This window comes from Heptranchias perlo, chromosome 12, assembly GCF_035084215.1.
Source record: "Heptranchias perlo isolate sHepPer1 chromosome 12, sHepPer1.hap1, whole genome shotgun sequence".
Classification (NCBI taxonomy): Eukaryota; Metazoa; Chordata; class Chondrichthyes; order Hexanchiformes; family Hexanchidae; genus Heptranchias; species Heptranchias perlo.
In genome coordinates this window covers 46,453,814-46,469,145 of record NC_090336.1, presented here as the reverse complement: position 1 = coordinate 46,469,145, position 15,332 = coordinate 46,453,814, and the positions used below count along the sequence as shown (strand labels likewise).

General features: G+C 41.6%; 1 protein-coding gene and 1 non-coding gene across 5 annotated transcripts in view; both read right to left on the bottom strand.

Annotated features, from left to right (window-relative positions):
- The window catches only part of ckap5 (cytoskeleton associated protein 5), a 113,826-nt gene that overhangs the window by 13,723 nt on the left and 84,771 nt on the right, over nucleotides 1-15,332 (bottom strand). For all 4 annotated transcript variants that reach the window (XM_067994060.1, XM_067994062.1, XM_067994064.1 and 1 more), the window contains exons 34-37: nucleotides 14,865-15,044; nucleotides 12,750-12,870; nucleotides 7,936-8,115; nucleotides 3,743-3,930 (exon numbers count right to left, since the gene is read on the bottom strand). In XM_067994060.1, coding sequence (XP_067850161.1) covers nucleotides 3,743-3,930; nucleotides 7,936-8,115; nucleotides 12,750-12,870; nucleotides 14,865-15,044 — 669 coding nt within the window. The remainder of the gene's footprint in view (nucleotides 1-3,742; nucleotides 3,931-7,935; nucleotides 8,116-12,749; nucleotides 12,871-14,864; nucleotides 15,045-15,332) is intronic.
- On the bottom strand, nucleotides 7,427-7,535 carry LOC137330642 (small nucleolar RNA SNORD67). The gene has a single exon (XR_010965074.1). It is a non-coding gene; the product is annotated as a small nucleolar RNA SNORD67 (small nucleolar RNA).

The window sequence follows — 15,332 nt, the reverse complement described above, 5'->3', positions numbered from 1 at the left end:
ATTTGCTGCCCCAGGAAGCTGTGGAAGCTACATCATTAAATAAATTTAAAACAGAAATAGACAGTTTCCTCGAAGTAAAGGGAATTAGGGGTTACGGGGAGCGGGCAGGAAATTGGACATTAATTTAGATTTGAGGTTAGGATCAGATTCAGTCATGATCTTATTGAATGGCGGAGCAGGCTCGAGGGGCCGATTGGCCTACTCCTGCTCCTATTTCTTATGTTCTTATTAGGAAAAAGAGGGTGGTCAGGAGCAGTGTTGGCCCCTTAAAAACTGAAAGTGGGGATATTGTCATTGACAATGGGGAAATGGCAGACATGATGAACAATTGCTTTGCGTCAGTATTTACAGTAGAAAAAGAGGATAGCATGCTGGAAATCCCAAGAAAACTAATATTGAATTGGGGACAGGGACTCAATAAAATTAACATAAGTAAAGCAACAGTAATGAAGAAAATAATAGCACTAAAGAGTGACAAAGCCCCAGGACCAGATGGTTTCCATCCCAGGGTTTTAAAGGAAGTAGGTGAGCACATTGAAAGATTATAGTTAGGGCATCTGCAAAGTTCTCTAGATTCAGGAACTGTCCCTCTAGATTGGAAAATTGCACATGTCACTTCGCTTTTTAAGAAAGGAGAGAGAGGGAAACCAGGGAATTATAGACCAGTTAGCCTAACATCTGTTATGGGGAAAATGCTGGAGTCTATGATTAAGGATAGGGTGACTGAACACCAAGAATTTTCAGTTAATCAGAGAGAGCCAGCATGGATTTGTGAAAGGTAGGTCGTGCCTGACAAGCCTGATTGAATGTTTTGAAGAGGTGACTAAAGTAGTGGACAGGGGAATGTCAATGGATGTTATTTATATGGACTTCCAGAAGGCATTTGATAAGGTCCCACATAAGAGACTGTTAGCTAAGATAGAAGCCCATGGAATAGAGGGAAAAGTACGGACTTGGATAGGAAGTTGGCTGAGCGAAAGGAGACAGAGAGTAGGGATAATGGGTAGGTACTCACATTGGCAGGATGTGACTAGTGGAGTCCTGCAGGGATCTGTCTTGGGGCCTCAATTATTCAAAATATTTATTAATGACTTAGATATGAGACTTTCTATGCCTTCATCTAAGTTTGCCGATGACACAAAGATTGGTGGCATTGTAAGCAGTGTAGATGAAAACATAACATTACAAAGGGATATTGATAGATTAGGTGAATGGGCAAAACTGTGGCAAATGGAATTCAGTGTAGACAAATGTGAGGTCGTCCACTTTGAATCAAAAAAGGATAGAAGAGGGTACTTTCTAAATGGTAAAAAGTTAAAAACAGTGGATGTCCAAAGGGATTTAGGGGTTCAGGTACATAGATCATTGAAGTGTCATGAACAGGTGCAGAAAATAATCAAGAAGGCTAATGGAATGCTGGCCTTTATATCTAAAGGACTAGAGTACAAGGGGGCAGAAGTTATGCTGCAGCTGTACAAAATCCTGGTTAGCCCACAGCTGGAGTACTGTGAGCAGTTCTGGGCACCGCACCTTCGGAAGGACATATTGGCCTTGGAGGGAGTGCAGCATAGGTTTACTAGAATGACATCTGGACTTAAAGGGTTAAGTTACGAGGAGAGATTACACAAATTGGGGTTGTATTCTCTGGAGTTTAGAAGGTTAAGGGGAGTTCTGATCGAAGTTTATAAGATATTAAGGGGAACAGATAGGGAGGATAGAGAGAAATTATTTGGTTGGGGATTCTCGGAGCAGGGGGCACAGTCTAAAAATTAGAGCCAGACCTTTCAGGAGTGAGATTAGAAAACATTTCTACACACAAAGGGTGGCAGAAGTTTGGAACTCTCTTCCGCAAACGGCAATTGATACTAGCTCAATTGCTAAATTGAAATCTGAGATAGATAGCTTTTTGGCAACCAAGGGTATTAAGGGATATGGGCCAAAGGCAGGTATGTGGAGTTAGATCACAGATCAGCCATGATCTTATCAAATGGCGGAGCAGGCACCAGAGGCTGAATGGCCTACTCCTGTTCCTATGTTATGAAAATCAAACTTCCTTGATTATTCATTTCTATTTACCCAATAAAGTAGAACAGCATAGCAAGAGTCATCATTGCTCCTCAAAGGATATACCAGATATGGATGACAAAAAGGTAGGGAACTTTGCAGAGATTTCAATTCCAAAATAATATCTTGTAATCATGGCTAGTAACTATGACTCTATGTAGCAAGTTACATTCATGCACCCAAAATACAACTGCTTCCAGTGGTTAAGAGGTTTAGATCAAGGGAATGTATATTTAAGATTAAATGTAAGAGACTTAAAACAGAGAAGTGTTGATACTGTGGAATGCATTGAGTTAAATGTTGACAGGGTATCTGCTTCAATCATTAATAGGTTAGACGTAGTTGAGAGAAAGTTGAATAACCGATGTTCATCTGGTTAGACATTATTTGTTGAAACAGTATCTTCAATGAGACTCTCAACAGCAAAGAGACCAAATGCATAGATGGCAAGTCACCTAGCCATTCTTCACTTTTCTCTTCATGGTTAGAGCTCAATAAAATCTTATGTATGCAGTATTAGAGACTATCTTTTAAGGGCATGCTCAGGGAAGCTGAAAGAACCACTAACTTGGATTTAAGATGTAGAAGTTCGGTTATTGCACTGAAGTATCTTGCTCATGTTTGTGTATTTTATGTAAATAAATGTCAACAAATCTAGCCTGTCCGTAGTGGTCTAGTAGTATTTATTGAATTCTGAGATGAAAGGAGTATGTGGCAGACATCTTGTACATTCTCCAGTGATCATTGGTGATTTGTGGTTAACTGTTAGACCTGCAGTCCACTGATTCAACTACAGCAGAGAACATAGAGTTTCAGTTCATGGCAGACTTTATTTTTGGCAACCGTCTACCTATTTATTTGAAGGAGTAAAATGTTGGGGGAAAAGTCTGAACTGTAACCAACAGTGCGGATTTACAAGCAGTGGATGACAAGGACTGAGATGGACAGCATGCTCAACATTGCAATGGACACAGACTGAGGGACCATTGATGCAACTGCTGTGATTTTATATTACATTACTGAGACATGGTCAATGTATAGTAAAACTGATCCAGTCAGATTTGATTTATCAATGATATTTGCATTTCAGAATTTTTGGTCAAAAAAGGTTTGGTTTAAAAACTAACAGGTTCATCATTGTTCTGAATTAGTCATGAGCAACCATTTTCAATCCCCTATCCCCAGGGGCTAGACAGCCTATGCCAACATCAGGTGAGTGTTGCTGTTGGTCTGTAACTGGCCCAGATTTCCTGCCTTCTCCATAAGAAAGCATGTGGCACTGATCTAGAATCTTCCCTTCATGATGTGGTCAAGATCATTAGAAGTAACTTAAGCCACTTCTACCAATGAAATTTTCATGAGGTTAATACCATGTTCCAGAAAGGCCTCCACTAACACTCACAAAAACACTTAAAACTTCAAACAGCCTTTTATCCATAAGAAGGTTTCTTAGCATATGCAGATGGCCCTTCACTAAAATTGAGATTTCATCATTGTATAAAAAGTTTAAGGTTAAGCTTCTATGAGTGAAAGGTAGAATATTTTCCAGCACAAATCAGATGCAACATCACCTTGTGATAATTCCTAAACCAAGTTACGAAAGAGACTGGCTTCAAGAAATTTGTATGTGTCTATAATCTAATGTAGCTACATAATCAACCCAGCTTTCCCCCTTTACCTTAGGATGTTGGTTGGATCTGATTTTTCCAAGACTTTCACCATCAGCAAATTGACTGATCGTATAACCTGTGGACCTTCATCCAAGTCTTCTAAATGCGAATCCAGCATTAATAATATTAATCCATGCATTAGATCCTTTAAAACTCCCATAGAAGCCTCCTTGGCCAATGTTTCTATTTGGAACAACTGAACAAAGACAAAAAAAAATAATTTCTTAGCAGATCAGGGGGGAAAAAAAAATGTATAAGCAATAGCTGATCTCCAGTATATCAAAAAAAGAGAAGCAAAGTACACAAAATGTTACATTAAACAACCTAATTTTCCACATTCTATGTACATGTAATGGAGTATCAAACATCAGTTTTCCAAATCTCTTTAAAAATAGTGGAAGTCAGGTCTGAAAATTTTAATTTTAAAATTTATAAAACCAGAAAAGAATGGCACACTGAACTTTTAGGTTAGGGTACAAAAAGGGAAAGGAAGATCAGTCATGTTACCCACCATTAATATTTTAGATCAAACAAATAAATACATAACAATTCATCAGTTCCAGGCCTAAACCTAATCTAACTCATTCCCCAAGTGATCAACCAACTATATTAAGTTACAGCACTCGCAATCTAAATCCAAACTGTAGCCATGGAAACTTTCATGGGTTCCAGTAAGGTTCATCTCTAAGTGGCAGCAAGCCATTTAAACTATTGAGCTACTCTGCCATTTCTTTAGCCACGGTAGCCATTTCTGCTTTTTTCACATCCCTTACTTCCCAAGTATTAGTCTACTCTTAATTTGAAGTTGCTCAATTTTAATTATGTCAATTGGAATTGAAATATCATACATGTCTCCTATGCCGTTATGAAAATTGACTCATTTGAAAAAAGTTTCAATATAACAGGACACTGTGGTCTAGGTTTTCAATTGCCACTGATGGCTCGTCTGTTACAGTTGGAAAACCTAGGCCTAATTATATTATTTTTAAATATCTCAACTGATTTTGCATCTATGAACCCTCTATGAAGTTTTTCCTGGATTCGCTTTTGACCAGTTTAGCCCAGATAAGAAGATTATGGCCTCTTGTTCTGTATTTCCCAATATGAGAAAAAGGTTGCTCCCATCCTATCCTGTAAATTCCCGATTGTTTTAAACACCTTGATTAGATCACCCCTTAACCTCATCTCCAAGAAATATAACCCATTTACCCACTCATCATCCCAGGTATCATTCAAGTGATGAACTTTCTCCAAGGTCACTTTCTCCACCCAAAACGAAACACAACATTCCAAACGAGGTCTAACCAGTGCTCTATATAAACTGCAGTTTCACTTCTTCACTTTTATATTCTATACTTCTTGAGAACATTAGTCCATCACCCTGGGACTGTGCTTCTGACATGCATGGAAAGCAGTCACCATGTTTACTAAACCAAGCTACTGAGAAATTATGGCCCCGATATTTACGGGGAGGGTGGCCGCAATTGGCCGAAGAACCTGGCAATGTCGGGGACGTGGAGGCCCTGCCAATCTTAATGGCAGGGCCTCATTTAAATAAAACAATGCAGTCACTTGCCCGACAGCAGACCAGAAAGGCAGCCTGGCCAGCAGGGTCAAGCGGGGGGACAGTCCCCAGAAGCTAGTGGGGGAAGGGGAGAGGAGAGAGAGAGAAAGAAAGCTGTGAACGGGGACCGTGATCAAGGCTGGGACGGGCTTGCTGCAACCAGGGGTGGGGTTCAAGGGAGGCCCTAGGCTTCCTTGTGAGGCATACCTGCCCCACAAGAAAACCTGAAATTTTAAACCTATTCTAGCCCAGGATCCAGCTCCCAGCAGTTTCTGTCTGGCGGGTAAGCAGACACTGCCGTCCCCCCAGGCCTCTGGTTGATACTGCAGATCGGGTCCTGATGACATCATACCTGATCTGCATATTTCAAACAGGACCCTGCTTCCTTCCTGCAGGTCTCTCGCTCAAAACAGCAGGTTAATATGGGGTCACAACATGAAGGAAGTGGGGATTGGTGGGGGTAACTGACACCCATTATTTTAACTAAGTTTCTGTTTGCCTTGCATGAAATGTACATTCTCTCTTTTCCCCTTTTGGGGACACATCTCATTTACCCAAGTCTAGAAAGCTTAGATATAGATCAGCTTAGGGACCATACCGAGTGTATTAAGGGGTGTTAAAGTTTAACTGCTATCAGCACAGAGTATTTGTAAGCCTCCCACTTGTTGTCTGGGTGGGACACCTTACCAGTTAGAGCAATTGCTTGCATGGTTAGGTGAAAGAGAGAGAAAGTGATAAAAGAACAAAAATGAATCGCAGCCCAGAGACATGTTTGCCCCTCTAGTTGCCATTAGCAAGCTAAGTTGATTAGTCAATCATCTACAGTATCCCAGGATACGGTAGACTTGCCCGGCTTAGGCAACCAATCATCAAAATCGGTCACAGACTTGGGGGGTAATTTTCACCTATCCCACCCATGGAAAATTGACAACACACTAGTGGAAAGTAAGATCGGGTGGATCGAAAACAGGAGGCCGATTCGATCCACAGTTTCCCTCCGGGTGGGTTAGGTGAAAATTACCCCAGTAATTTCAAATTTCCATCACCAAGCATGTCATCTCAATGTCAAAGAGACCCTAATTACCACATCCTCCTCCCTCCCCCCTAGTGCAGGAAGACAGCCACTAGTCATTAGATAACTTCAAGCATGAGTCCTTGCTTGGCAGACAATGGGTATCAGGGGCTCCTCACAGACAGCATGGCGATAAGCACAATTCATCATATTATGCAAGTGCACTTTTTGTAGAGCTTTTACTCACCTTTATGGACTCATAGAAGTTTACAACATGGAAACAGGCCCTTCAGCCCAACATGTCCATGTCGCCCAGTTTATACCACTAAGCTAGTCCCAATTGCCTGTACTTGGCCCATATCCCTCTATACCCATCTTACCCATGTAACTGTCCAAATGCTTTTTAAAAGACAAAATTGTACCCGCCTCTACTACTGCCTCTGGCAGCTCGTTCCAGACACTCACCACCCTTTGAGTGAAAAAATGCCCCTCTGAACCCTTTTGTATCTCTCCCCTCTCACCTTAAATCTATGCCCCCCCCTTTCTGTTTAATTCCTTTTCAGAGGCTGCCTGGAAGGACCTTTGTATATCATCCAGCACATTTCACTTCTCAGCAGTTGCACCCCCAACTCTTTCTTTGGCAAGTCAAATATGCTAGTTACTAGTACAGTTACCTTCCTCTCATCTTTAGAAAAGACTTATAAAAGCGGTCTGCCTCCCTTTTTCCATTCCGACAGTATGTCTCTTCAGATACTGACAGTCTTGATGGGTATTTCCAGGGTTCTCATGTTCATTTCAATTTTTCCCCCCCTCATCCCTATTCTACTGCTGATGCAATACTTTTAGTAATATACAAATGCATGTGCTTCAATTTTCCTTTGGATCCTAAATCTAATTTCTGGTTGTCAGACTAATACTAAACATGCATTTGTCTAAGGCAAAGAGGAAAAAGGAAAAAAATGTTAATCCTGAAAGCGTCCCTCTTTCCCACAACCCCCAAATTTTAACCATCTCTCAAGAGTCGAGAGTTTGAGTCTAGAGTCTAAATTTAACGGGGCGCCTTTTACCTACACATCCTGCTACTTTGTATAGAAATGTTTCTGTAGTGCGTCAATGTGTGAATCAGATGGCCCCTGTGCACATTGTTTAGTCCTCAGGGTTCAGAAGGGAGCAGCTATGTCACTGCACAACTACTCCATTAATGGTGCAACTCATCACTCTCACACATTGACCTATTATTCTCCATTAAACACTACACAAAAAAACTATATTTTGTCTATTTGAGTAGACTTATTCTACATACATTAGGCCCCGATTCAAAAAAATACCCCACTGGAATATTCATTCCCATTAGATTTTAGGAATTAAGGTTTTTAAATGCAATAATGTCCACTTTGCTGACTATTTAAATCTAATAATTTCATAGTTCTAACAATGTCAATTTCTTTGTTCCAATTTTTGCTGTGTGCATAATGTCCACTGCAAGTCAAACATCTAGTTGGTCCAATAAAAAAATTGTACAGTATAAATTTAGAATCAGATTTTCATGATTCACAAAAATTCATAACATTGACATACTAAATGTCTTACAATACCATATTTCAAAATAGAGTTAGAAACCATACCGTAATCATATTCCCGATGATACAGCTATAAAGCTTCAGGATTTCAGTCTTGTTAAGTTTTTCATCAGCCATGTGAGTGTTATAAATTAATCGAAGCTGCATGATGGTAGCAATGAGAAACTGGTCAATGTGACCAGACATGGCATCAGCTTTATCCTCCAGTCGCAAAACTTCGTCAATCTGAAAACCAGACAAGATTACATAATTTGCTATAATTCGTACAAAAGAATCTGAATACAAAAGACAGTGCATCCTCATGTTACCACACTAAATCTTTTCTATTCTACTTAATATCATATATCTCTAACATCCCCCCTTATTTGCCTCCTTGCAAGACTAAGAGCCCCAGGTTTTTCCTAATGCTTCTTCATAATTCAATACTTCAATGTTCTCCTGTACCTCAGTGACCAGAACGGAATGTAGTACTTAAGGTGTGGCCTGAGAGAGTTATATAAATTCAGGAGAACAGTCTCACGCTTGTACTCTACTGAGTTGACAACATAGTTCAGTGTTGTTAACTTCAGAACAGCAATCAACAAAGTGTTGTTTACCATCATTTCCATATTTCTCAGTCACTTCCCCCAGTTTGTGCTACACTATTCATTATGACTCCCACCCCACCCCATTTTTGTTCCCCTAACATACAACTTGCATAGGTCTAAAAATCTCATGTAATTTCAAGTCAGCTAAACAAACATAAAAGATATAGGGGCAGGAGTAGGACATGCGGCCGCTCGAGCCTGCTTTGCCATTTAATATCATGGCTGATCTTTGACTTCAACTCCACTTTCCCGCCCTATCCCCATATCCCTCGATTCCCTTAGAGTCCAAAAATCTATCGATCTCAATCTTGAATATACTCAATGACTCAGCATCCACAGCCCTCTGGGGTAGAGAATTCCAAAGATTCATCACCCCGAGTGAAGAAATTCCTCATCTCAGTCCTAAATGGCTGACCCATTAGCCTGAGACTAGGGCCCCTAGTTCCAGACTCCCCAACCTGGGGAAACAGCCTCTCTGTATCTACCCCATCAAGCCCTCGAACAATTTTATACATTTCAATGAGATCGCCTCATTCTTCTAAACTCCACAGAATATAGGCCCATTCTTCTCAATCTCTCCTCATAGGATGACCCTTTCATCCCAGGAATCAATCTAGTGAACCTTCGTTGCACCCTCTAAGGCAAGTATATCCTTCCTTAGGTAAGGAAACCAAAATTGTACGCAGTACTCCAGGTGTGGTCTCACCAAAGCCCTGTACAATTGTAGTAAGACTTCAACCCCCTTGTGATAAAGGCCAACATATCATTTGCCTTCCTAATTGCTCGTAGTACATGCATGTTGTCCATTTAACACAAAGTTAAGGACACCCAAATCTCTCAACACCAACATTTAATAGCTCATCATTTAAAAAATATTCCGTTTTCCTATTCTTCCTACCAAAGTGAATAAACCTCACGTTTCCCCACATTATACTCCATCTGCTGCCACCTTTCCCACTCACTTAACCTGTTTATATCCCTTTGCAGACTGTGTCCTCCTCACAGCTTACTTTCCCACCTAGCTTTGTATAGTCAGCAAACTTGGATAAATTATATTCAGTCTCTTCATCTAAGTCATTAGTATAGACGGTAAATATGCTAATCATATGATTTAAGTGCCCTGTTACCATTTCCTTAATAATGGATCCCAGCGTTTTCCCGACGACTGATGTTAGGCTAACTGGCCTGTAGTTCCCCATTTTCTCTCCTCCCTCCTTTCTTGAATAGCAGTGTTACATTTGCTACCTTCCAATCTACTGGGACCATTCTAGAATCTAGGGAATTCTGCACATCTCACTCCTGGTTTCCATACCGCCGACGCAGTATACTCCAGTTTGAGTCAAGGTCCCTTGAGGGATGAACAGCAGTGCTCAGCTTCTGGCGGTGTTCTGTTGAATCGAGCACAGCCCCACTCAGGAGACTCGCTGTAGATTGATGCCAAGGAGGAGGAGAGCAGAGACGAGTTGAATACTGATCGATGTACTGATTCAGGTGATCTGCCTGGACACCCCCCGCGGTCTGGAGTGACTCATCACCTTTGAAATCTTTGTGAAAAATGCTATTTCGTTTTTCCGCTCCCAGGCCTTACACCTGGAGAGACAATGGGTGCTGATTACTGGGTATCTGTTGTTTCCTCAGCTGATGGCCCCCATTAGCAGGTAATGGGTTTCGATCTCAAAATCGATCTTGCTTAACTGGCTTCTCTCCTGGAAGACAATGGCCCAGCCATCTCCTGCCTTCCACCAGTTTCGATTGGGACTGAGTGTCTGAGTTACCGCTCGGGTATTGTTCCTAAGGGTGATGACCTCAATCGGCCTGGGTTCCCTTCCACCCAGCCTGTCAGTGTGAAATGTCCGTTTGCATATGAATGCACCTTAGTGAGGTTAGCCTGGCTCGAAACTCCTGCCAGTCAATCCTATTCCCTAAGCCACTCCCACAAGCTTGCCAAACAGTAGTTCTTTCTTGGGGGGGTATTGGATTTAAAATATGATTCATAAAAATGGCCAGAACGCTAGTGCTACACCCTTTGCCCTTTCAACCCATCGCGTTTGTGCCATCTCTGATGGCGCTCTCCCCTTACTCCCATTCCCTGCCCTTTACTCATTCAGCCCAGCGACACAATTGGACTGACTGTAAAGATTCCCAGTAAAATTATTATTTTTTAATTCATTCTCAGGCTGTGGGCCATGCTGGATCTCCTGGTGCTGCAGCAACGTCCCCGTTGCTGGATGGTCAAAGTTTCCTCCTCTGTGCTGGCGGGCTCCCACAAGACAACAGCAACCCAATGCAAACTCAATGAGACCCACCCCAGGGAAAGGGGCCGGGCCCTGAGTCAGATATGGAGGGTGCGGGCAGAATTCTACCTTGAACAGGAGAATCTCCCATAACCAATATGTTTTAACAAAGCACTGCGAGGAGAGAGGGTTTTTTCCCCTAACTGTGCAAAAGTCATTTACATTGTCCAGACCATTCATGATTTTGAATGAGTGGAGAGAGAAACTGTTCCCATTGGCGGAAGGGTCAAGGACCAGGAAGACATAGATTTAAGGTGACTGGCAAAAGAACGAAAGGTGACATGAGGAAAAACTTTTTACACAGCAGGTGGTTAGGATCTGGAATGCACTGCCTGAGGGGGTGGCGGTGGCAGATTCAATCATAGAGTCATAGAGTTATACAGCACGGATAGAGGCCCTTCGGCCCATCGTGTCCGCGCCGGCCATCAGCCCTGTCTACTCTAATCCCATATTCCAGCATTTGGTCCGTAGCCTTGTATGCTATGGCATTTCAAGTGCTCATCCAAATGCTTCTTGAATGTTGTGAGGGTTCCTGCCTCCACAACCCTTTCAGACAGTGAGTTCCAGACTCCAACCACCCTCTGGGTGAAAAAGTTCTTTCTAAAATCCCCTCTAAACCACCCGCCTTTTACCTTGAATCTATGTCCCCTTGTTATAGAACCCTCAACGAAGGGAAAAAGCTCCTTCGTATCCATCCTATCTGTGCCCCTCATAATTTTGTACACCTCAATCATGTCCCCCCTCAGCCTCCTCTGCTCCAAGGAAAACAAACCCAATCTTCCCAGTCTCTCTTCATAGCTGAAGCGCTCCAGCCCTGGTAACATCCTGGTGAATCTCCTCTGCACCCTCTCCAAAGCGATCACATCCTTCCTGTAGTGTGGCGACCAGAACTGCACACAGTACTCCAGCTGTGGCCTAACCAGTGTTTTATACAGCTCCATCATAACCTCCTTGCTCTTATATTCTATGCCTCGGCTAATAAAGGCAAGTATCCCATATGCCTTCTTTACCACCTTATCTACCTGTTCCGCCGCCTTCAGGGATCTGTGAACTTGCACACCAAGATCCCTCTGACCCTCTGTCTTGCCTAGGGTCCTCCCATTCATTGTGTATTCCCTTGCCTTGTTAGTCCCTCCAAAGTGCATCACCTCGCACTTTTCCGGGTTAAATTCCATTTGCCACTGTTCCGCCCATCTGACCAACCCATCTATATCGTCCTGCAGACTGAGGCTATCCTCCTCGCTATTTACCACCCTACCAATCTTTGTATCATCAGCGAACTTACTGATCATACCTTTTACATTCATATCCAAGTCATTAATGTAGACCACAAACAGCAAGGGACCCAGCACCGATCCCTGTGGTACCCTACTGGCCACAGGCTTCCAGTCACAAAAACAACCTTCGACCATCACCCTCTGCCTTCTGCCACTAAGCCAGTTTTGTATCCAAAGTGCCAAGGCACCCTGGATTCCATGGGCTCGTACCTTCTTGACCAGTCTCCTGTGGGGGACTTTATCGAAGGCCTTACTGAAATCCATGTATACCACATCCACTGCGTTACCCTCATCCACACGCCAAGTCACCCCCTCAAAAAATTCAATCAAATTAGTCAGACATGATCTTCCCTTGACAAAGCCATGTCGACTATCCCTGATTAATCCTTGCTTCTCCAAGTGGAGACTAATTTTGTCCTTCAGAATTTTTTCCAATAATTTTCCTACCACTGATGTTAGGCTTAATCATGGCCTTCAAAAGGGAACTGGATAAGTGCTTGAAAAGGAAAAAATTTTCAGGGCTACAGGGATAGGGCGGGGGAGTGGGACTAGCTGGATTGCTCTTGCGTAGAGCCGGCGTGGACTCGACGGGCCGAACGGCCTCCTTCCGTGCTGTAACCTATGATTCTATGAAGTGCAAATACGTCACATATTCACAGTCACATGGCCACCCCCACAAGAAACACTTCACAATTTCGTACCTGGGCAAGAGCCTGGATGCTGGTGTTAATATCACTACTTGCCACCTGCGACACAACAAAATTGATAGTAGAAGCAGTGCTGCCATGTATCTCATCAAAGTGTGGAGAAACTGAACGGTTTCTGAAAACAGTTAAGGAAATTCAAAATTAAGCTTAAAATATTCATATCAAAATTTTGCACAACAACCTCAAAATAAGATTGCACAGCTGCAAACATGCTTAACATCTGCTGTTAGAACCCACCCCAGTGGGTTCTCACTTATACAAGATGCTTCAATCTTCAAATGATAAAGTTACCCTACGAGTACTACCAGTATAGTCAGGCCAATGGAATGCAAAGGCACCACAGGTGCCTCCTTAGGGTGTTTTCATATTTTGGCATTCATTTCCCATTTTGAAAACCTTTTAAGTGTTTTCCGTGGCATTTGATGAAGGTGGCAAAGCAGCCACATGAAGAAATTCAAAATGAAAGCCAACCACAGCAATCAAATTGCATAGCATTCCTAACAATTGGGTTTTGGTAGTGGTGCAGCTTACTTTTAATTGAATGACTAATAAATACATGTGCGAGTTTAGATCAATTTGCCACCATTGATAAAGCAAAGTGGCCCCAGTGTTGTCCACGATCCTCAGTCTGCTAGGTAGTAACAGGCAGTCAAGAAGTCAGTCGTCGAACAGACTCAGTAGCATGCAAGAATGAATTGAGGGGGTCAGGTTGGAATGACTTCATTACTAGAGTAGTACATAATTGCAGGTATTAAACTGTAAAGAATTTATCTGGTAGGGTCTTCACTCTTCAAATGATACAAGTCATCCACACAGTAATATAGCCTAATTTGATATATTCTGGGAAATCACATGCTAAGTACACACAAAATGGCACTATTTCCATTTCAATTGCCAGTTAAGGGGAAACAATGTGATCAGCACTGCACAATCGCCATAGTTTTTGCCCCACATCCTAATGCACAGTACTTATTTTATCCTCCTTGGAAGGATGAAAGGATGCATGTCATCCATCAGGATTCAAATCAAGATTGTCTGGTCCCAAGTCAGGTGTCAAGACTGAGCTACCCAAACTCCACTATATGCATGGCAGCATTGTGAACCCCACAATTCTTTGACCAAAAGCAGCAGGTACCAAGGGACTCCATTATAAAAAACACTAATCCTAATAATGCTAAAACACACCAGGTCAAACAGAATTTGATATGCTGTATAGGATTTATGTTTAGCTTGAATTTCAGATTAAGTAAATCATTCATTTATTCAAGCTTCATATACAGTTGAGTATATCAAAAAATAGCACAAAACATTCTAAAGATCTAAACGTTCAAACCAGTTTAGAACATAGCTTTGCTAAAGTAATATTCTGAGCTGTTGGATCAAGATAATGTTTGGTGAAGAGGCTAGCTGCTTGTTCAGTACCTTGCATGCAGCTTTTTTCCTGTTTAATAAGCTCACTCAAGATCCTCGAGTTACCTTGTTTCGTAAATACTTTTTTCATTTCAACGTAGGAAACAAAGGAAATTTCTCAATTATTCTATGGAAAGCAAGTCATGAACAACATTGTGAATTTTGTTCCGAGACATGGAAAACAGCTAAAAATTTGCAGCATAAAAACTGTGCTATGAATATGCCAAATATATAATGGATTCATTAACATGGTCAGTTGCAAGTACAAAATGCCAAAACAGAGGATAGTGAAATAATTCATGAAAAAATGCAAAATTACTGCCATGGAATAAAACAGTTCTGGCATGATTAGGATCAAGTTCAAACCCAACTGGGATTTAATCCTTGAATGAAGGATTTAACGTTCCAGCTTTGCCTTCCCCCATCTTCTGTTTTGTTTCAGACCTGGAAGTAGCTACTTGCCATATTGCGTGCATTTGGTTTCCTGTTGTTTATCTTACCCACCATCACATTTTGTATCAAAAAGGCTTAAATATCAGTTTTTGAAATTATAGCTCCTGTGTACTTTGAAAACAGTAACCCAAAAGGTTTCAAACCTAACAATATTCAACCCAACATAATTCAACACCAAAATCCATTAGTTGTTTTAATGAGTTAGCTATTTCTTTCAAATTCCCTTACACTATATTGGTGACTTACTTGGGTTCTGGAATGCAAACTGGTTCATAGAGTTCATCAAGTTTGTGCTGCACCAGATCAGGTAATTCGCATCTGCCAGCGTTGTTGTCATTTTCAATTTCATCGAGATCCAACTGGAACTCTTTTGGAATCATATGAGTAGATTCAGATGTGGAGTGTGCATTATTGGAACGTGCTTGACTGAAAGAAATAAATGAATATTTTAATGCAAAGAGATTGTTAATAATCATTCCATATTTTTCAACAGGAAACTCCAATTGCTAGAAGTGGCACACATCTTAAATTTAGGACTTGCAACCTATTTGGAACAAAGCTCATTTCTTTGCTAAAAACTTGATTTCTTCTATTTCTCCCCCACCGCTGCAAATAGGTTAATTCCTGATGGGCTATAGTTCAACAAGCTCCAATTCCTTCCAGAACCTTGCCCAAGAGGCCATTTGCATATGCATATACTGGTAGACTCTTCAG